Below are 23,185 nucleotides of genomic sequence, written 5' to 3'. Positions count from 1 at the left end.
ACAACATATACGTGAATAGAGTGGTGTAAAGTACTTTAGTAAAAATACTTTAAAGTACTAGAGTAGTACTAAAGTCGTTTTTTTGTGTATCTGTACTTTGCTTTACTGTTTATATTTTTGACTACTTCACTACATTCCTTAATAAGATATTGTATTTTTTACTCCATACATTTTCCTTGACACCCAAAAGTACTCGTTACATTTTGAATGCTAAGCAGGACAGAAAAATTGTCAAATTCAAGCACTTATCAACCGAACGTCCCTGGTCATCCCTACTGCCTCTGATCTGGCGGACTCACTAAACACACACGCTTTGTTTGTAAATTATGTCTGAGTGTTGGAGTGTGCCCCTGGCTTTCCGTAATTTAAAAAATCAAGAAAAGGGTGCCTAGTTTGCTTAATATAATGAATTTGAAATGATTTATACTTTTACTTTAGATACTTAAGTATATTTTAAACCAAATACTTTTAGACTTTTACTCAAGTAGAATTCTACTGGGTGACTTTTACTTGAGTCATTTTCTATTAAGGTATATTTTACTTCTACTCAAGTATGACAATTGTCAATATGAAAAAAATCTCAGTTTAAGCGTTATTAGATAATTAAAGAAAATAAATGTCCTGCGTCTGTTTCTATGGGTACAACCACTGTTCAGGACACAAACTGTTTACACAACTCTTGTTGGTAGAGAGTATTTTGCAGGTTTAAAGATTATTTCCTGCAATTCTACACATTTTGTCATGGGTGCTAAGAACATTTTGCAGTTTTAAAGCACATTTTCTTGCAATCCTATACAGTTTGCTATGTTTAATGTGTATGCAGGTGATATTTGAGTGACATAAGCATGACAACAATATATATGGACTAAAAAATGTTAGCTGACATGGGCTAGTTGATCTGGAAAATGATGACAAGTTATAAATAGCTCTCTAATGTATGCAATGACAAACATCACAAGAGGAACTGATGATGCACTACCCCATTTTGAAATTACAACTTGTGCATTCTACTATTACAACTTTCAAAAGTAAGTTTAAAGCCAGACTGAGTTCCTTGAGAGAAAAAAACAAATTTGGACCCCTGCACCCTCCCTGCCGACCCCTCGCAGACACACACACACACACACACAGACACACAATTCTTGCTGGTCATATGGTAAAACAGAGGCCTTTCTGGTGACACCATGATGTCAGGCTGCCTCACTGAGCATGCTCAGTGGGGTAGAATGACACACACACACACACACTAGCTGGTCCCAGGATAACAAGAGAGACCTCATCATGTCAGGCTGCCTTACAGAGCATGCTAGGTGGGACAGAAAAACACACGCATACACATAAACTCACACACACACACACACACACACACACACACACACACACACACACACACACACACACACACACACACACACACACACACACACACACACACACACACACACACACACACACACACACACACACACACACACACACACACACACACACACACAGTGGCGTGCGGGTGCACCACGCTGGCCCGCCCATCTGCTCCAGCACTGCAGGCCCCTCCGACACATTTCCATTCAGTCTGCTGAGCAGTCCCATCTCCATACAGTACACACACACACACCTTTACAGTACAGTGCACCCTGAGTACACTGCACACACACGGCCTAACATTGTACATACACAACACATACATTATATATGGACACTACACATGAATATGTGGGGCAGTGTTTGGGGGGAGGGATTGTGTGTGTGTGTGTGTGTATGTGTGTATGGGATTGCAAGTGTGTGTGAATGTCATATTTTCCTCCATTAGCTGTGTCTGGACTGGAGGAGGAACTGTGGCACAGTTCTAGGGCTGACGAGCTGTCTGAGCAGTGGGTGTGAAATTCCGACTTGTTTCCTCACAAAGACTTTGCAGTGTGTGTGTGTGTGTGTGTGTATGTGTATTTGTGAGTGTGTGCATGTCTGCGGGCATGTGTTAGTCTGTGTGCACATGCTTCTGTGTATGTACAATTGAAGTCGGAAGTTTACATACACCTTAGCCAAATACATTTAAACTCAGTTTTTCACAATTCCTAACATTTAATCCAAATAAAAATTCACTGTCTTAGGTCAGTTAGGATCACCACTTTGTTTTAAGAATGTGAAATGTCAGAATAATAGTAGAGAGAATGATTTATTTCAGCTTTTATTTCTTTCATCACATTCCCAGTGGGTCAGAAGTTTACATACACTCAATTGGTATTTGGTAGCATTGCCTTTAAACTGTATAACCTGGGTCAAACATTTCGGGTAGCCTTCCACGAGCTTCCCACAATAAGTTGGGTGAATTTTTGGCCCATTCCTCCTGACAGAGCTGGTGAAACTGAGTCAGGTTTGTAGGCCTCCTTGCTCGGACACGCTTTTTCAGTTCTGCCCACAAATTTTGTATTGGATTGAGGTCAGGGCTTTGTGATGGCCACTCAAATACCTTGACTTTGTCGACCTTAAGCCATTTTGCCACAACTTTGGAAGTATGCTTGGGGTCATTGTCCATTTGGAAGACCCATTTGCGACCAAGCTTTAACTTCCTGACTAATGTCTTGAGATGTTGCTTCAATATAGCCACAATTTTCCTCCTCATGAAGCCATCTATTTTGTGAAGCGCACCAGTCCCTCCTGCAGCAAAGCACCCCCACAACATGATGCTGCAAACCCCGTGCTTCATGGTTGGGATGGTGTTCTTCAGCTTGCAAGCCTCCTCCTTTTTCCTCCAAACATAACGATGGTCAATATGGCCAAACAGTTCTATTTTTGTTTCATCAGACCAGAGGACATTTCTCCAAAAAATACGATCTTTGTCCCCATGTGCAGTTGCAAACCATAGTCTGGCTTTTTTGTGGCGGTTTTGGAGCAGTGGCTTCTTCCTTGCTGAGCGGCCTTTCAGGTTATATTGATATAGGACTCATTTTACTGTGTTTACTGTGGATATAGTTAATTTTGTACCTGTTTCCTCCAGCATCTTCACAAGGTCCTTTGCTGATGTTCTGGGATTGATTTGCACTTTTCGCACCAAAGTACGTTCATCTCTAGGAGACAGAACGTGTCTCCTTCCTGAGCGGTATGACAGCTGCGTGGTCCCATGGAGTTTATACTTGCGTACTATTGTTTGTACAGATGAACATGGTACCTTCAGGCGTTTGGAAATTGCTCCCAAGGATGAACCAGACTTGTGGAGGTCTACAAATCTTTTTCTGAGGTCTTGGCTGATTTCTTTTGATTTTCCAATGATGTCAAGCAAAGAGGAAAATGACTTGTGTCATGCACAAAGTAGATGTCCTAACCGACTTGCCAAAACTATAGTTTGTTAACAATACATTTGTAGAGTGGTTGAAAAACGAGTTTTAATGACTCCAACCTAAGTGTATGTACACTTCTGACTTCAACTGTATGTGTGTTTGTGTGTCTGTGTGTGTGAGGAACGAGAAAATATATCTCTTTCAGCCGGTTGAGACATCAAACCGCAAGGTTTAAATGAAAAGCAAACACCAATCAACACACACACACACACACACTTACTTGCTTGCTTAAGGGAGTCCATCGTATCCGATGATGACTTCCTCTACTGCTTGTGTGTTCGCTGATGACCACATAATCCGATACGGGTTGCACACTGTCTGCCACGGACCGAGCACAGGAAGGGCTGTCCCGTTGAGGCCAGTGCGGCATGTTCATGTCTTTTTTTCTCGGACAACTGCACTCCCTGATGGCAGAGGCCGCGCCAGGAGGAGCGGTCCGAAGCAACAGTGTCAAAGGAGGCAGGGTTTATCCAACACTTCTTTAGTGATGCCTTCAGTCGGTCCTTAAGCCACATTTTCTACACACGGGGGCCCAGCTGTAGCTGTCCGTACAGCATCTTGGGATGGACACCTCAATGCTCCTGCAGTTGGTTGTCTGTAGGATATCTGAGTGCGGGAAACACAGTCCTGCCAGGTCACTTTCAAAATGCATTGGAGGCATTTTATGTGAAAGGACTCCGGTGGTTTTAAGTGTCAGCTGTGGACTGTCCATGTTTCACTTCCATAAAGGAGTGTAGATACACACACTGCCTGGTGGACAGCAACTTAGGTGTGTAGGTTCAGGTTGCTGTAAACCCTCTACCTCAGCCGTCCAAAGGAGGATGAGGTCTGTTTGATCGGATTCTGGATAACCTGGTCGATGTTGCAGTCTTCAGAGAGGATGCTTCCAAGATATTTAAAGTTTGTTATAACGGCAGGTGATAAGTCTGAGATGGAGAACGTGGCTGTTTCAGTTGACCACTGACATAGGGCCTCTGTTTTTGGGATGTTAACATTCTGCTATATGCTCTCACAGCCGTTGTGGGGTTGGCTTGTAGGGCTGGAGGGATATGTGCCACAAGAGCGCAATCATCTGTGTACTGGGGCTTAAGTATGCGTTCAGATTTGAGCTTTGTGGCAGGTTGGAGCCACCTAATGTTGAAGAGGTTCCCGTCCAATCTGAAGTCCAGGGTCAACCCACTCTCTGTTTCCATATCCTTGTGCACGGCTGTTGTGACACACCGACCTGGTCTCAGAGCATTTTGCATGATTCTGTAAGTAAATCCGAGACACTACAGTTAGTACGATATGTTACGTTTCGTATGGTATGTTATGTTACGTTTCGTACGTTTCGTATGGTAATTTGTGGATGTCCATCACCCATTTCCATCACCCATTTCGTATGATACACTACATGACCAAAAGTATGTGGACACCTTCTCATTGAACATCTCATTTCAAAATCATGGACCTTAATATAGAGTTGGTCCCCCCTTTGCTGCTATATAAGCCTCCACTCTTCTGGGAAGGCTTTCCACTAGATGTTGGAACATGGCTGTGGGGACTTGCTTCCATTCTATACAAGAGCATTAGTGAGGTCGGGCAATTAGGCCTGGCTCATAGTCAGGGTTCCAATTCATCCCAAAGGTGTTCTAAGGAGTTGAGGTCAGGGCTCTGTGCAAGCCAGTCAAGTTCTTCCACACCGATCTCTACAAACCATTTCTGTATGGACCTCGCTTTGTGCACGGGGGAATTGTCATGCTGAAACCGGAAAGGGCCTTTCCCAAACTGTTGCCACAAAGTTGGAAGCATAGAATCGTCTAGAATGTAATTGTATGCTGTAGCGTTAAGATTTCCCTTCACTGGAACTAAGAGGCCTAGCCTGAACCATGAAAAACAGATCCAGACCATTATTTCTCCTCCACCAAACTTTACAGTTGGCACTATGCATTCGGCCATGTAGCGTTCTCCTGGCATCCGCCAAACCCAGATTCATCCGTCGGACTGCCAGATGGTGAAGTGTAATTAATCTCTCCAGAGAACGCGTTTCCACTGCTCCAGAGTCTTTACCACTCCAACCGACGCTTGGCATTGCGCATGGGGATCTTAGACTTGTGTGTGGCTGCTTGGCCATGGAAACACATTTTTTTAAGCTCCCGATGAACAGCTTTTCCTCCTAGAGGTTTCCACTTCACAATAACAGCACTTACAATTGACCGGGGCAGCTCTACCAGGGCAGAAATTTGACGAACGGACTTGTTGGACGGGTGGCATCCTATGACGGTGCCAAGTTGAAAGTCACTGAGGCCATTCTACTGCCAATGTGTGTAGATTGCATGGCTGTGTGCTCAATTGTATACACCTGTCAGCAATGTGTGTGGCTGAAATAGCCGAAACCACTCATTTGAAGGTGTGTCCACATACTTTTGTATATATAGTGTATATGGTCTATACACGCTCTGGCTTTCCTAAAGCCATTCTGTTCATCAGCAAGCTGACCAGACAGTTCTAGATAGTTGGAGAGCCTGCTATTTAGAATGCAAGAATACAATTTACATAAATTGCTAATGAGACTTATCCCTCTATAGTTCAATGGGATTTTAGGGTCATTTTTGGAGGATTTGGGGATAGGCTTGATTATGGATCTGTACCGTACAGATTCTCAAAACAAGCTTGGAAGAGTTCAAATAGTATTTTGAACTATTTACGTGGCTACAAAACTTCATTAGAGAGCATTACAACCCATATTGGACGAAAGGAAACTACTAGGTAGGTTTCTGGGTCTTCATACATTAGTCTGGCCTTCAGATATATCATTACAAACATTCTAACAAGATTCTAACAAGACCCCAGCCTGAAATGTCAGAATGGTCAGAGATACAGTCAACTCCCACAGATCACGTCCACCATGCATCTGTTCTTTCTGAAGTCGCAGTTGGACTCCGGTAGCAGGTCTTCGGGGATGGTGTCGATGAGTCTGCAGAGCATGACCTTCGGCAGGACTTTGCAGATGGATTTGTCCCCTTGGTCATTGTATATAGTGACAATGTTTGCATCCCTCCATTGGTGGCGGAAGCTCTCGTCTCCATATCGCCGAGATGAACAGGTGAACTGCAACGATACAGAGATGGACCCCTGTTTTCGGGATCTCAGCAAGGATGGAGTCAAGTCCAGGAGTTGTGTTGTTCTTCAGTGACCCGATGGTGGCGCAGACCTCTGAAGCGGTGGGTGGGAGATCAAGGTTCTGGATGGTGGGCAGGGTTGGGAACTCCTCCAGGATTGAGAAGTTAACTTGGTTCATCTGGTTTAAGAGGGCTACAAAGTGTTCACCCCACCTCTGGACTATCTTAGTTTAGTCTTTTATGAGAGTGGACCCATCTGCCATTCTGAGGGGACAGAGAAAGCAACTTCTTGGGCTGTGGGTGGTCTTCAGTGAATCATAAAAGCTGTGCATGTCATATCAGTCCGCACAAGATTGGATTTCTTGTGCTTTGGAAATCCACCACTCATTTTGTAGATGTCGTAGAGCACTCTGTGCCTCCCTCCGCTGCACTTGCCATTGCTTTTTGAGGGCCTCATAGGTTGGGTTGTTGAGTGTGGCTTTTCGTGCCTTGTGTATGCTGTCATGTAGGGTGGAGATCTACATGGAGTTTTCATTGAACCAGTCCTAATGTTTCTTGCTTCTGTAGCTGCTGACTCATAGAGTGATGTGCTTAGGGAGGACCATTTGTCATCACTTGGACCCTCCGCACTCAGGAGAATCTCAATGCCAGGACAACAACCTCTCCTTCAACGTGAGCAAGACAAAGGAGATGATCGTGGATAACAGGAAAAGGAGGGCCAAACACGCCCCCATCCACATTGACGGGGCTGTAGTGGAGCAAGTCGAGAGCTTCAAGTTCCTCGGTGCACAGATCACAAAGGACCTGTAATGGTCCAAACACACAAACGCCTCTTCCCCCTCAGGAGGCTGAAAACATTTGGCATGAGCCCTCAGATCCTCATAAGGTTCTATAGCTGCACCATTGAGAGTATCTTGACTGGCTACATCACTGCTTGTTATGGCAACTGCTCTGCATCTGACGCAAGGCACTACAGAGAGTAGTGAGTACAGCCTTGTACATCACTGGGGCCGAACACCCTGCCATCCAGAACCTGTTTACCAGGCAGTGTCAGAGGAAGGCTCTACCCATACACTCACACATACACTGACACTCCAACACACACACACACACACACACACACAACACGTACACACAGGCACACATTCGCCACACACACACTTCCACACTCATCACATACGCTGCCGCTACTGTCTTTATCTATCCTGTTGCCTAGTCACTTTAACCCCACCTATATGTACAAATTTACCTCGATTTTCTCGAACCCTGCACATCGAATCGGTACTGGTACCCCCATGTACAGTGCATTCGGAAAGTACTCAGATCCCATTACTTTTTCCACATTTTGTTACATTACGGCCTTAATTTAAAATCGATTAAATATTTTTTTTTTTCTAATCAATTTATTTTTACATAATTTACATAAGTATTCAGACACTTTGCTATGAGACTCTAAATTGAGCTCAGGTGCATCCTTTCCATTGATCAATCTTGAGATGTTTCTACAACTTTATTGGAGTCCACTTGTGGTAAATTCAATTGATTGAACATGATTTGGAAAGGCACAGACTTGTCTATATAAGGATGCACAGTTGACAGTGCATGTCAGAGGAAAAACCAAGCCATGAGGTTGTAGGAATTGTCTGTAGAGCTCCTAGACAGGATTGTGTCAATGCACAGATCTGGAGAAGGGTACCAACAAATTTCTGCAGCATTGAAGTGGCCACAATCATTCTTAAATGGAAGAAGTTTGGAACCACCAAGACTCTTCCAAGAGCTGACCGCCCAGCCAAATAGAGCAATCGGGGGACAAGGGCCTTGGCCAGGGAGGTGACCAAGAACCCAATTGTCATTCTGACAGAGCTCCAAAGTTCCTCTATGGAGAATATGAGAACCTTCCAGAAGCTCAACCATCTCTGCAGCCCTCCACCAATCAGGCCTTTATGTAGAGCCGCCAGATGGAAGCAACTCCTTAATAAAAATTCACATGACAGCCCTCTTGGAGTTTGCCAAAAGCACCAAAAGGACTCTGACCATGAGAAAGAAGATTATCTGGTCTGATGAAACCAAGATTGAACTCTTTGGCCTGAATGCCAAGCATCACATATGGAGAAAACCTGGCACCATCCCTACGGTGAAGCATGGTGGTGGCAGCTTCATGCTGTGGGGATGTTTTTCAGCGGACTGGGAGACTAGTCAGGATTGAGGTAAAGATGAACGGAGCAAAGTACAGAGAGATCCTTGATGAAAACCTGCTCCAGAGTGTTCAGGACCTCAGACTGGGGCGAAGGTTCACCTTCCAACAGGACAACGACCCTAAGCACACAGCCAAGACAACGCAGGAGTTGCTTCGGGCCAAGTCTCTGAATGTCCTTGAGTGGCCCAGCCAGAGCCCGGACTTGAACCCGATCGAACATCTCTGGAGAGACCTGAAAATAGCTGTGCAGCAACGCTCCCCATCCAACCTGACAGAGCTTGAGAGGATCTGCAGAGAAGAATGGGAGAAACTCCCCGAATACAGGTGTGCCAAGCTTGTAGCGTCATACCCAAGAAGACTCGAGGCTGTAATCGCTGCCAAAGGTGCTTCAACAAAGCACTGAGTAAATGGTCTGAATACTTATGTAAATGTGATATTTCATGTATTTATTTTTTATAAATTTGCAAACTTTTCGAAAAACCTGTTTTGCTTTGTCATTGTGGGGTATTGTGTGTCGATTGATGAGGGGGGAAAATAATCAAATCAATTTTAGAATTAGGCTGTAACGTAACAAAATGTGGATAAAGTCAAGTGGTCTGAATACTTTCCGAATGCACTGGATATAGCGAACCTATCATTGCTCATTGTGTATTTCTCGTTTCACTATTTATTTTCTATTATTATTTTTTATTTTATTGTGTTCTGCATTGTTGGGAAGGGCTCATAAGAAAGCATTTCACTGTTAGTCCACCTGTTGTTTAAGAAGCATGTGACAATTCAAATTCGATTTTGAATCTCTAGTTTTTCTGCTAGAGAGCGAAGTACACTCTTAGAACAAAAAGGTGCTATCTAGAACCTAAAAGGGTTCTTCAGCTGTCCCCATTGGTAAATCATTTGAAGAACCCTTTTGGTTCCCGGTTTAACCCTTTCGGGTTCCATGTAAAACCTTTTCCTTTCCACAGAAAAAATTCTAAGAGTGTAGGTTGTTACGTTCCTCTGTTTCCTGAAGTCGAGCACAATGCAGGCTTTTCTTGGTGGACATCTTGAGGCAGATAGCAGGGCTTGGTTAAGATCATCCGATGATGTGTCCAGTACTCCTCTCAAGATGTGCGTAATGAGGACATCCCTGATATCAGTCCAAGAGAGTCATGTTCAATGTTGCAAGTCATAAGGGGTCATATTTATGCCACTGCTGCCACTAAAATCCCAGCTGCTGATGACCAATAGCCCTGTGCCGCTACCGTGCAGGGGCCTGGCTAGAAGCTTCCAGATCATTCAGTCTTGCCCCCGTTACCCTGCGACCCTCCTGACGCGAATAGACTTTAACGGTGCAGGAAATTTTGGTGGAACTCGCTGAAGAGCAGTAGTGGATACCTGTGCGCTGAGTGACGTGGGGGATGCGCTTGTCCCAACATCACTTCTTCATTATTGGAAAATAGACTTGGAAAAAATCCAAGATGACCAGCACCTCCCCACAGCTGCAGGAGGCTGCCGGAACTCCAGTCTTTCGGAGGACAGCACGTTGCTTTTCTCTCAGGGTGTGCTCCCCTAGCCGTTGTCTTCCCAGACTTACCCACAAGGCCTGCGCACCGCACCTCTGGGGACTACTGCTGCTCTGAGATCCCCTGCCGAGTTGCCTGGAGGGACGCCCAGTTACCATGTGTTGCCACGAGGAGGCCCGGCAGGAGTCTTAGTGAAGGAGGGGCTGTGTACTGGAAAGGTAAGGCTTAAGCGCATAGCTGCTTCCTGGTTTACCACAAGGGCTAGCCAGCGCCAGCGAGCTGTAAGCGAGAGGTTTGTAACCGGGGGAGAAGTAGGCATGCACAACTGCACTAGATGCGTCACAACACCTTGTGTGCTACATACACTCACACTAGGAGGAACATCTAAAATATTCACCCACTTCATATTTAATCTCCAGTTCCCTGAGAGTTCCAGTTCCCTCAAATTTTGTGAGTGTTTTTTATAGGGCGAGGCAGCTCTAACCCAACATCTCCAATCTCGTCTCGTTGATTGGACTCCAGGTTAGCTGACTCCTGACTCCAATTAGCTTTCGGAGAAGTCATTAGCCTAGGGGTTAACATACTTTCCCCAACCTACACTGTGAATGTTTAAATTATGTATTCAATATAGTCACCTGGAATACAGGTAGTCACCTGGAATGCATTTCAATTAACAGGTGTGCCTTGTTAGAAGTTCATTTGTGGAATTTATTTCCTTCTTAATCCGTTTGAGGTAGAGAAGGTAGAGATGGTATACAAAAGATATCCCTATTTGGTAAAATACCAAGTTCATATTATGGCAAGAACAGATCAAATAAACAAAGAGAAACGACCGTCCATTATTACTTTAAGACACGAAGGTCAGTCAATCCAGAAAATTTGAAGAACTTTGAAAGTTTCTTCAAATGCAATCGCAAAAACCATCAAGCTCTATGATGAAACTGGCTCTCATGAGGACTGCCACAGGACAGGAAGACCCAGAGTTACCTCTGCTGCAGAGGACAAGTTCATTAGTGTTAACTGCACCTCAGATTGCAGCCCAAATAAATGCTTCACAGAGTTCAAGTAACAGACACATCTCAACATCAACTGTTCAGAGGAGACTGTGTGAATCAGGCATTCATGTTCGAATTGCTGCAAAGAAACCACTACTAAAGGACACTAATATAAGAAGAGACTTGCTTGGGCCAAGAAACACAAGCAATGGACATTAGACCGGTGGAAATCTGTCCTTTGGTCTGATGTTCAAATTTGAGATTTTTGGTTCCAACCTCTGTGTCTTTGTGAGATGCAGAGACGGTGAACGGAGGATCTATGCATGTGTGGTTCCCACCGTGAAGCATGGAGGAGGAGGTGTGATGGTGTGGGGGTGCTTTGCTGGTGATGCTGTCTGTGATTTATTTAGAATTCAAGGCACACTTAACCAGCATGGCTACCACAGCATTCTGCAGCAATACATCATCCCATCTGGTTTGTATTTAGTGGGACTATCATTTGTTTTTCAACAGGACAATGACCCAAAACACACCTCCAGGCTGTGTAAGGCCTATTTGACCAAGAAGGAGAGTGATGCATCAAATGACCTGGCCTACACAATCACCTGACCTCAACCCAATTGAGATGGTTTGGGATGAGTTGGACCACAGAGTGAAGGAAAAGCAGCTAACAAGTGCACAACACATGTTGGAACTCCTTCAAGACCGTTGGAAAAGCATTCCTCATTAAGCTGGTTGAGAGAATGCCAAGAGTGTGCAAAGCTGTAATCAAGGGAAAGAGTAGCTACTTTGAAGAATCTAAAATATATTTTGATTTGTTTAACACTTTTTTGGTTACTACCTAATTCCATATGTGTTCTTTAATAGTTTTGATGTCTTCACTATTATTCTACAATGTAGAAAATAGTACAAATAAAGAAAAACCCTTGAATGAGTAGGTGTGTCCAAACGTTTGACTGGTACTGTATATTCTATTCTTATTTACAACAAAAGAGACTCCAAAAGGAAACATATTTACCATTCATTTCTATTCGGCACAAAAGAATCTGAAACACAACCAAAACGAACAGCAAATGCATCCAACCAAGTTGTAAAGTCACAAGCTTGATGTAATCATTGCGCGCTATGAATATGGGACCAAATACTTAACTTTCAACTACTTTAATACACATAAGTGAATTTGTCCCAATACTTTCGGTCCCCTAAAATGGGGGGACCATGTACACAAGGTGCTGTAATTTCTAAACAGTTCAATCGATATGGATGAAAATACTCTCAAATTAAAGTTGACAGTCTGCACTTTAAGATCATGGTCATGGTATCATTTCAAATCCAAAGTGTTGGAGTACAGAGCCAAAACAACACGCGTCACTGTTCCAATATTTTAGGAGGGCACTGTATGTATGAGTATGTGTGTAGAGTCTGTGCAAAAAAAGGGGGTCGATTCAAATTGTCCGGGTTGCCATTTTATTAATTGTTCAGCAATCTTATGGCTTGGGGGTAGAAGCTGTTCAGGAGCCTTTTGGTCCCAGACTCGGCGCTCTGGTACTTCTTGCCGTGCGGTAGCAGAGAGAATAGTCTATGACTTGGGTGGCAGGAGTCTTTGACCATTTTTAGGGCCTTCCTCTGATACCGCCTGGTATAGAGCTTGACTGCCATCCAGGACAACAATAGAAAAAATAAGTAGCTAAGTGATTAAAATGGGTAATAAAAATGAAAGCTCAATAAAACAATTTCACCAATTTAATAAAGGGCTTTTTAATTATTATTTTTTTTACAAATAGTTACATAGCCCAGCATGTTTACCTGTAGAATGGAATAGGTTATAAGCCTTCAATGATTCATTTCATTTGGTCAGTTCAAACATGTCAACAATGCCCATTTTAAACAGGGTTAAATATCAAGTTGTAGTAAATAAAGTTCAGCTTCAGTCCACAGAAGATATGGGCTATAGTCAGAAAAACATTATCTCTTCTCTTCGGTCTCAGCTAGCAAGGCTAGATACAGAAACGAAACTCATCAAATACACTCACTGGAAATAAACACTTTACCTCATAACTTATATCAACATCCTTACCTTGCCCTTTCACTAAATATATTGTTAAATGACTCTGACCAACAACCAATAGCTTAAGGATGCTGAGTGCTAATGGTAGCTTATTAGCATTAGCCAAAACTTATGCAGAGCGAGACTAGCTAACGTAAACGCACCACATTCCGTACAAATGTGCGCAACCGCAACATTCAAACGAGGCTACAAAGAAAACTAATGGGACTGTAGCGACTGTGTTGACTTCAAAATCGGGGGTGTGAACTAGATTTCTATTCAAGTGTTGATCGACATGGTAATGGCTCTATAGTATTGGAGAAAAGTTGAAAAAACGGACCCTCCGTTACATCGTGACGTGTCATGTCGTAATGTACAGCACGCATAAAGCAACTATTTCTGTCTTACAATCTCTCTCCACCAGGTGTAGCACTTCTCTCATCGTTTAAAAACAAGAAATGGACAGTGACGGGGGTAAGGGGGGGATACCATATTCATTTTTTGCTTCATCATTGCATGCGATCATCATTCTCAAAGCCGCTGTTTACTTCTAAGATCACTTTAGCACCGCCCTAAAAACCCGATTCAAATTCGACACAAACCTTCAAATAGGTACAGTGGGGCAAAAAAGTATTTAGTCAGCCACCAATTGTGCAAGTTCTCCCACTTGAGAGAGGCCTGTAATTTTCATCATAGGTACACTTCAACAATGACAGACAAAATGAGGAAAAAAAATCCAGAAAATCACATTGTAGGATTTTTAATGAATTTATTTGCAAATTATGGTGGAAAATAAGTATTTGGTCAATAACAAAAGTTTATCTCAATACTTTTATATACCCTTTGTTGGCAATGACAGAGGTCAAATGTTTTCTGTAAGTCTTCACAAGGTTCTCACACACTGTTGCTGGTATTTTGGCCCATTCCTCCATGCAGATCTCCTCTAGAGCAGTGATGTTTTGGGGCTGTTGCTGGGCAACATGGACTTTCAACTCCCTCCAAAGATTTTCTATGGGGTTGAGATCTGGAGACTGGCTAGGCCACTCCAGGACCTTGAAATGCTTCTTACGAAGCCACTCCTTCGTTGCCCGGGCGGTGTGTTTGGGATCATTGTCATGCTGAAAGACCCAGCCACGTTTCATCTTCAATGCCCTTGCTGATGGAAGGAGGTTTTCACTCAAAATCTCACGATACATGGCCCCATTCATTCTTTCCTTTACACGGATCAGTCGCCCTGGTCCCTTTGCAGAAAAACAGCCCCAAAGCATGATGTTTCCACCCCCATGCTTCACAGTAGGTATGGTGTTCTTTGGATGCAACTCAGCATTCTTTGTCCTCCAAACACAACGAGTTGAGGTTTTACCAAAAAGTTATATTTTGGTTTCATCTGACCATATGACATTCTCCCAATCTTCTTCTGGATCATCCAAATGCTCTCTAGCAAACTTCAGACGGGCCTGGACATGTACTGGCTTAAGCAGGGGGACACGTCTGGCACTGCAGGATTTGAGTCCCTGGCGGCGTAGGGTGTTACTGATGGTAGGCTTTGTTACTTTGGTCCCAGCTCTCTGCAGGTCATTCACTAGGTCCCCCCCGTGTGGTTCTGGGATTTTTGCTCACCGTTCTTGTGATCATTTTGACCCCACGGGGTGAGATCTTGCGTGGAGCCCCAGATCGAGGGAGATTATCAGTGGTCTTGTATGTCTTCCATTTCCTAATAATTGCTCCCACAGTTGATTTCTTCAAACCAAGCTGCTTACCTATTGCAGATTCAGTCTTCCCAGCCTGGTGCAGGTCTACAATTTTGTTTCTGGTGTCCTTTGACAGCTCTTTGGTCTTGGCCATAGTGGAGTTTGGAGTGTGACTGTTTGAGGTTGTGGACAGGTGTCTTTTATACTGATAACAAGTTCAAACAGGTGCCATTAATACAGGTAACGAGTGGAGGACAGAGGAGCCTCTTAAAGAAGAAGTTACAGGTCTGTGAGAGCCAGAAATCTTGCTTGTTTGTAGGTGACCAAATACTTATTTTCCACCATAATTTGCAAATAAATTCATTAAAAATCCTACAATGTGATTTTCTGGATTTTTTTCTCCTCATTTTGTCTGTCATAGTTGAAGTGTACCTATGATGAAAATTACAGGCCTCTCTCAAGTGGGAGAACTTGCACAATTGGTGGCTGACTAAATACTTTTTTGCCCCACTGTATGTAATGACATATTATATAAACTCTGTATAGTGTTTTATTTACATTTTAGAGGCGATAAGGTGATAAGTTGGACAGATCGAGTGAAAAAAAGCAATTTTCCCACACAACATCTCTCCTTCTCACTATCACGCATTAGTTTCGCTTCCCCACCCACCATTTTTAAAAAGACCCGACGGGGCTCATTGCCTGCTTGAATTATGCAGAAACGGGCAGCGTTTAGGTCATGTAATTGGTATTGACATTACAGTTGATCTGGAAGTATTACGTTTTTGGGGCGCTAAAATAAGGGCAATTGTACGGACCAAGGCGATGTACGAGTTTACGTGAGTTTATGTTAGCTAGTTAGCTACCACCAACCCTGCACAAACCTGTGGCTAACTCAGCTGCTATTGCTAAACTTTGACTTTATGGCTGTTCTGCCCTCTCCACCTCATTCATTGCTGCCTGCTCGTGCTCAACTTGCTCAAACAGATCACTTTTTTGCTTATCTTTCTGAAGAAGTTCAGAATATCCATATTTTCTCTGTGCTATGCTGCAGACTGACTGAGTTACAAGAGTTTTGCCTAGTGATGACATCTAATCGCTGTTGTAGGGGTGGGGAAGGGTTAAGGGACGTGAGCATCCAGTGCATTGTGAAATCTCGACCAATCACAGCAGGGACCGCGTCACTCCAGAGGCACTCTCCCTGCAGAGTCGACAGAAAGCAGAGTAACCTGTTTTCAGGGACACAGTATTTTCAACCTAACTGCTGTGTCTTTTATATACTGCATAACGCGTTTGGTTATGAAAACTCATATCAGCTTAAAAAAAAAAAAAAATGTAAACATCCGAGGCTGGACCAAAATCATCCTTGGCTGAAGTCCCGGAAGCCCAGGACTAATGATGCCACTGTTGTGGATGCTATCAATGCTAACATATTCACTCCTAGCCCCAACCTGGCTAATAAGCATATCGATTCGAAAAGGGACCTTATTATTCTACTTTAAATTCCCTCTGTTAGTACAAGGGTTAGCCATCAAACCTGCAGTCCCAGGATAAGTGACCAACACAACAAGCGCAGACACACAACTCCATTCATTGTCAGTCTGGAGTTAGCGCTATGCTATGCTAAGCATGTGTTAGCTGGTACACCTTTACCCTACAATGACCCATCCCCATCCCTTCAATGCCCTGTCTGTCTACCTCGCTGAGCAAGGGCCTCTCGCCTGTCTCTCCCTATTGTCCTGTCCTATTGGGGAAGACGGTAAACTAACACCGTCGCACTCATTCAGCCAATTCAATATGGCCGCCACCCGATCCCCTGTGAAGTTGTGGGTCAGCTTCTCTCAGCGAGATCCGGTTGCCTCAGCAAGAACAGGGCGATAGATGGGTGGAGAGATCAATTTCACCTCAGCATGGTGAGATGTCTCATTGTTAAACATTGAAGAGAGAGAGGAATGAAGGGAGTGGACCTAAAAAAAAAAAAATTGAAAAAATAAATACATCGTGAACAATGTGAATGTCAAGAATAAAATAGATTTTTTTCAAACAATGGTTGAACATGTGAAAGTAAGTTAAGCCTGGTCCTAGAACAGTTCATAGATGAGAGTGAAAGGAGATGGTTAAATATGAAAGGGGTTAAGCTGGTCCTAGAACAGTTGATGTAGATGCGAGTAAATGAGGCGGTCTGGGAGGATGAGAATAGAGCTTTAACATGGTGAGAAGTCAGTGAACTTGAGCTATCATTTTTTCTCAATGGCCTCAAGATAACAAGGTGAAGAAGCTCATTACATTCAGGAAAATGTCTGTCTCTCCACAATAGACGTTTCACCCCCTGCTACTGTACAAGCCATAGAGCGAAGTGAACTATGGCCAAGGCTCTAAATTAAAACATTTCATTGGTACCACTGATGCTCATAATTTAAAAATGTTAGGAGCACCATGTGAAATTTAGGAGAATAAGAAACAACTATTTTTTTTATTTAATTGAGATACAGCCTATATGAATTCTAGCTACTTTTGAAGCCCATGCTGTGCCCTAGAAATGAATATGTAACACTGTAAAGACATTTGTTTATATTATAAAAGATCAAATGTTGATATGAATACCTATCATTGAAATTAGAAAGTAATTTGTGGAATATTAGATTTTTACATTGTGTAAAAGCACAGTTGTCCTATTGAGATGCATTACATTGAATTGTACAATGTCTCTTTAGAAACGTCAGGTTTGTGATGACAACATGCAAGAGATCTGTCATTCATTCATTGCAATGATCGTTGATCTCCAGAAGAAGCTATCCCTTTTCCTTTCTTTCTGTGCCCCCAAATGTTTGGATATACCGGTAAAATTACCTGGGCTCGGTTTCCTGATAGCGATGGATTTTAGGATTATGAGTGTTTTAACTATGCATCTTTCCTACAACGGCCGAAGATGTAACGTGCGTTTCCTAAAACACCACGCAGATAAAATGTTTGCTAAGTGTGTCGTTGAGGCATGTGTCGATGCTGATACGAAAGATAGATCTGGGGCCTGTTGCACAAAAGTAGAATTAAGACATCCGGGATAAATGACTCAGCTGAGCTCAATGAAGCCAAAACATGTGCGTCCAGGCTTAATTGGTTGCACAAAGACCAAGCCAGGATGAGCAGACACGGATTCATTAAGCCAGGTGAAACCAATCCTGGATAGGTGCGCGCTCACGGCTCACTCAAATAGACCCCGCCACAGATCACAGATTAACTGATTTACCATGGCAACTAGAGCCGCGTACTTTTCCCCGTCGGAAGCACAAATCCTCATGGAGGCATACGAGGAGGTAAAAGATATAATTAAGAAGAAAGGCAACACCGCCACAGTGATAAAGCAAAGAGAAAAAGCGTGGCAAAGTATTGCAGACCGCCTGAATGCGTAAGTAGTGCACAATTACACACTCACCGCTCCGCTGAAACATCACAATTACAATTCAAATATTTAATTCACATCTCCAAAAATGCAGTTGTACTGTAATTATGAAACGGTTAAATTTTTAATTGAAATGCACTGCAGATATGAGTGAAATTGTGTAAAGTAACTCCATCACACTGTATAAAGCTATGATACATTTTTTGATATTTTTACTGAAAACAAGACAAAAATACCAAGTAATTTTTTGCAGTGTGACTCCATTAAATGTGTGTGTGTGTGTGTGTGTGTGTGTGTGTGTGTGTGTAGATTAAACATGAACGGGCCAAAACGGACATGGCAGCAGGTCAAAATCAAATACAAGAACATTCTGCAGAATGGTATGGTCCCTGACTAATATTTAACAAAGCACAAGCATATATTGTACCCAGAAGGTGCCTGCTCACACATTGTCTGTACTGTTTTAGCAGTGAAAAAGAATACCCACAGACAAGGCACGGGTGGTGGGTCACCAAAGGCTGACCTTACCCCAGCAGAGGACATGGCCTTGGAGCTAAATAAAGGCAGGCCCGTCTTAGAGGGGATCCCTGGGGGGAAAGAGACGAGCATAGGTTCCTCCCAAGATGCCACCCGCTTCATTCAAGGTATGTCCTTCCATCTCTACATGGGATACAACCACATTCATATTGAATCAATTTGGACTGTCTGACTTTGGTTTACCTATTGCCTTGCAGTGTCTGGCAGCACTGTGTTCCTGTTAGAGCCACCAGCACAAGCACCAGACGATGCTGATCCAGTGAGTACTCCATCAAAGGCATACTGTAGGCCTGGCATGTCTTGTCTACTAGCTTCAATATGAATCCGATTAAATGTGATAGGGTGAAGGCCCCAGTGCAGCAGCAACAGCACATAATGGAGACGATGATGAGGAGGAGACCATCTCTCTGGATTCCAGAAGGCATGAGGTATCATGTTAAGACTGTGAAAGTACTATTTACTCTACAATGGTGAGGAGTCCTCATCAAAATCAAAAAATCTAATTTCTTTTACAGGACCCAGATGCTATACAGTGGGAAAACCAGCCTGGCAACATAGTGCGTATTAATAAAAGGACACCACATCCTGCCAAATTCCAGCTGCGCTAATTGTATTGTGTTCACAGAGCTCACAAGCTATCGGAAAGTTGTATGGCAACCACCTCCGGCGCCAAATAGAACTGGCAGACATAGACATTCAGTACAAGAAGAAAAAGATGGAAAATCTTGCACTGGAGTCCGAAATAAAAAAGAGGACAATTAGGAAACTGGACCTTGAAATAAAAAAACTTGAGAGGGAGGTGAGATATGCCTTCAATGTACACTGTATGCTAACTGTAACACAAATGTATTAATCATTATTTTTCTTTCATCCCCCAGCTCCAAGAAGATGACACAGCTCAAAATAAAAATTAGGTATATTCTCGTAAAGTCAAGTGAGCCATGACATATGAGCTCTTATTGTGAGCACACAGGACGGTGGCATCTTTCTAAGTTTTTTTTTTATTTTCCCAGCAATCAGTACAACCAAGTCATCGTTATAAGGCATTGCCCTCTTTTGCCCACCCCCCCAGCACCAGGTGTGGCCACTAGCCTATATGAAGGCCCAAAATTGTGTGTTCCTTTCTGCTCTGACAATGGCATGCCCATTCGTGCGAGATGTGGTGGATGAAGAAGCACTTGTGCTGAGGAGAGCCTTCAGGCGAGAAAGGGTCTTCAGGGACCGGTTGGACCCACTGGCCTTCCCTGATGACCATCTATATGAAAGATACAGGTTTTCTGCAGATGGCATCAGGTATCTATGCAGACTACTGGGTCCCAGGATTAAGCACCGCACTGCACGGAGCCATGCACTGAGTGTGGAGCAAATGGTTTGTGTGGCCTTGTGCTTTTTTGCTAGTGGAGCCTTCCTGTACTCAGTGGGGGATGCAGAACAGCTGAACAAGGCCACAATTTGCCGCACAATAAGGAGTGTGTGTCTGGCTATCAAAGCATTAGCAGATGTCTTCATCTCCTTCCCTGGCCACAGAAGACTCTGTGACATCAAAGAGGAGTTCTATAGGATTGCAGGTAAGAGGATCTACAAATTACAGGACAACTGTTAACACATAGTAGGATACTCATTACTTTGTGTGACAGGTTTCCCCAATGTCATTGGTGCAGTGGACTGCACACACATAAGGATAAAAGCCCCCTCAGGTGCCCATGAGGCCGATTTTGTGAATAGGAAATCCTTTCACAGCATTAATGTTCAGGTGAACATAACTTTTTGATATTGTCCATTGACGAACACTCTGCATTGCCAGTGATGTGCATTGATTGGTGTAATATTCCTCATCTTATGATTTCAGATGGTCTGCAATGCTGACTGTGTGATCAGCAATGTTGTGGCAAAATGGCCTGGCTCAGTCCATGACTCCAGAATCTTTCGGGCCTCTGAAATCTATCAGTGCCTATCACAAGGTAAGCCACACAACCCCTATTTATAACCATCATGGCTGTGTCAAGAATATCACTGTGTTTATGAGGTAGTAATGATGAGATTTTGTGTTGACAGGTGAATTCTCTGGTGTGTTGCTGGGAGACAGGGGGTATGGCTGCCAGCCTTTTCTCCTGACACCTTTCACAGACCCCCAGGAAGCACAGCAGGCCTACAACCATGCCCATGCCAGGACCAGGGCCAGAGTTGAAATTACCTTTGGCCTCCTGAAGGCACGCTTTCACTGCCTTCACAAATTAAGGGTCAGCCCTGTTAGGGCATGTGATATTACTGTGGCTTGTGCTGTCCTCCACAATGTGGCCTGCCTGAGGAAGGAGAGGGCCCCCAGAGTGCCACCAGCCATGGACTGGGACAATCCGGCAATCTTCCCTGATGACGACAGTGGTCGGCTGCTGAGGGACCAATATGTGTTGAATTATTTTAGTTAGTATGTGTGCTTTCAATTTTGGTTAAATATGTCCTGCGGTGGCAGAGGAATTTGGGTTTTTTTGGGTTCGTTTTTTGACGAATTTGGCCTCTTATGATGTTTGTGCGGTATACTGTGTGTAATACAAGGCTGCAGGGAGGCTACTGCATCCATTCATTTGTCTGTTCAGTTGATGTGTATGGATTTGTCCTGCATTTATTTTAGTGTGCAGACATGCAGGGTGTGTTATATACAGACCTTTGAATGTGTATGTATCATTTTGTATAATATGCTTGGATTCTGTGCTTTCCATCTTGTAGAGTCACTGTGACTTCAGTTTCGAAAGGAGCTGATGGTTTACCTGCTTTGTTTTGTCCTTATTCAATAAAGGAACATAATGTTACACATTGTGTTTTTATATTCATATGGAATGTGTATTTGTTTATATGACAGAGTACTAGGGCCACACTGAAGAAAAAGGATAAAGTCATAAATTTATGAGGCTGGTTCTTTCTGCAGAAAAGCTACATATTGTTTTTACAGTTTTGATACTTATGACAATGTGATACTTAATATTCTGGCATGTCTTTGTTTATGAAACCATACTGAAGTACAATTTCACGAAATGCCCCACATCTGTCATTTTAACAACTGTCCTCCTTTAAAACAACTGGTTACAATATTATGACTTGTGTTTTTTTCCCCTCTGTGGCCCTAATATTCTATCATTTTATATATAGCCTTATAGTCTATGGGAAACTGTAAATTATCTAATGATAGCAACATCATCTAAAAATCATTTTTTATCCAAAATCATTGAAATTAATGATCACAAATGTTTAAATAATAACAGTGGGTCTAGTTATATGTGATAACAATGTATAGTGAGCAGTGAAATAACTATTGGTTTCCATTTGTGGTGACTGCTGACTGACATTAGGGATGAGATTAAATAGATCCTGGAATTTAGCCTGGTCTGGAGCAGGCTAGCTCCACAGAATAAATCTCCATGGTAATTTATACCATAACATATCCTCCTGCCCCCTATCCATCTTTAGTGCAACCGGATTACGGATCAATTGAGCCAGGATCACCAAGATATCCTGGCTTAATCCCTTATCCTAGTTTTGTGCAACAGGCCCCTGCTCTCAAAAGAAAAGTCTTGGTCAGACAGCAAAATATTTTGTCGCGCTTTATCCAGGCTGCATCACATCCGGCCGTGATTGGGAGTCCCATAGGGCGGCGCACAATTCGCCCAGCATCGTCCGAGTTTGGCCGGGGTAGGCCGTCATTGTAAATAAGATTTTTTTCTTAACTGACTTGCCTAGTTAAATAAAGTTTAAATAAACACATTTTAAAAATTAGAGCCTTGACTATGGCTCGTGTTAATTGCATTTTTCAGAAAGTATTAAAATACAGACACTTTGCAGCGAAGCTAGTCAGGTCCATAATTATTGGGACCTTGATAAAGATGAGCAAAAAAGGCTGTATAAAATAAATTAAACAAATACTGAGCTACATTGTATGCAAAAATAGAAGGGAAATTAAAATCTGTAGAATCCCTCAATCATGTCTAGTACATACTATAGAATGTTGTAGTATACTGTAGAATACTATAGTAAATACCACAGTATTATCCACAAATAAACACTGTAGTAAATACTACAGTAATGTCCACCAAAACACTAGTCTGAAAAAACACTACAGTTTTGTAACAATGGTAAATAATACAGTATTTAATTAGCATATTCCCTTCCCATTCCCCTCCCCTATATACATAAGTGAGAAACCTACATGCCAAGTATAGACCATATATCGTGTTACTTACAGGATATAGAAAAGAGCAGAAGCTATCTAAAGAGCTAAACTATCTGTTCAGACCCCAGTCCTACCTACCTACAAGTTATGGACAATTGGCTTTTTTAGTATTTCTCCAGTAGGTTTCCTCAATGAGAAAGCCTCCACTTCTATGTCAA

General features: G+C 43.0%; 1 protein-coding gene and 1 non-coding gene across 5 annotated transcripts; both read left to right on the top strand.

Annotated features, from left to right (window-relative positions):
• The first annotated feature begins 17,515 nt into the window (after positions 1-17,515).
• Positions 17,516-21,612, top strand: LOC139568782 (putative nuclease HARBI1). Of its 4 annotated transcripts, XM_071390861.1 has the most exons (11): positions 17,521-18,274; positions 18,578-18,648; positions 18,736-18,912; positions 19,003-19,064; positions 19,147-19,233; positions 19,321-19,362; positions 19,431-19,604; positions 19,684-19,719; positions 19,819-20,373; positions 20,655-20,766; positions 20,861-21,612. In XM_071390861.1, the coding sequence occupies exons 1-8, from the start codon at positions 18,117-18,119 to the stop codon at positions 19,717-19,719; spliced, it is 807 nt and encodes a 268-aa protein (XP_071246962.1). In that variant the 5' UTR covers positions 17,521-18,116; the 3' UTR covers positions 19,819-20,373; positions 20,655-20,766; positions 20,861-21,612. The 4 variants fall into 4 exon arrangements, with proteins under 4 accessions (XP_071246959.1, XP_071246962.1, XP_071246961.1 ...); XM_071390858.1 differs by adding an exon at positions 20,443-20,558 and having other exon boundaries at positions 17,516-18,274; positions 19,321-19,604; positions 19,684-20,373; XM_071390860.1 differs by lacking the exon at positions 17,521-18,274 and adding an exon at positions 20,443-20,558 and having other exon boundaries at positions 18,283-18,648; positions 19,684-20,373.
• Positions 21,613-23,117: 1,505 nt separating this feature from the next.
• On the top strand, positions 23,118-23,172 carry LOC139568987 (U7 small nuclear RNA). The gene has a single exon (XR_011673824.1). It is a non-coding gene; the product is annotated as a U7 small nuclear RNA (small nuclear RNA).
• Positions 23,173-23,185: the final 13 nt, after the last annotated feature.

Source organism: Salvelinus alpinus, chromosome 2 (genome assembly GCF_045679555.1).
Source record: "Salvelinus alpinus chromosome 2, SLU_Salpinus.1, whole genome shotgun sequence".
Taxonomy (NCBI): Eukaryota; Metazoa; Chordata; class Actinopteri; order Salmoniformes; family Salmonidae; genus Salvelinus; species Salvelinus alpinus.
Note: the sequence above shows the minus strand (reverse complement) of the source record. Positions and strands in the feature narration are given on the sequence as shown.

Coding starts and splice junctions, on each gene's coding strand:
- LOC139568782 (XM_071390858.1), top strand. CDS start 19,902: ATGAAGGCCCAAAATTGTGTGTTCCTTTCTGCTCTGACAATGGCATGC. Junction 20,374..20,442: donor GGAGTTCTATAGGATTGCAG/GTAAGAGGATCT, acceptor TTTGTGTGACAG/GTTTCCCCAATGTCATTGGT. Junction 20,767..20,860: donor CTATCAGTGCCTATCACAAG/GTAAGCCACACA, acceptor TTGTGTTGACAG/GTGAATTCTCTGGTGTGTTG.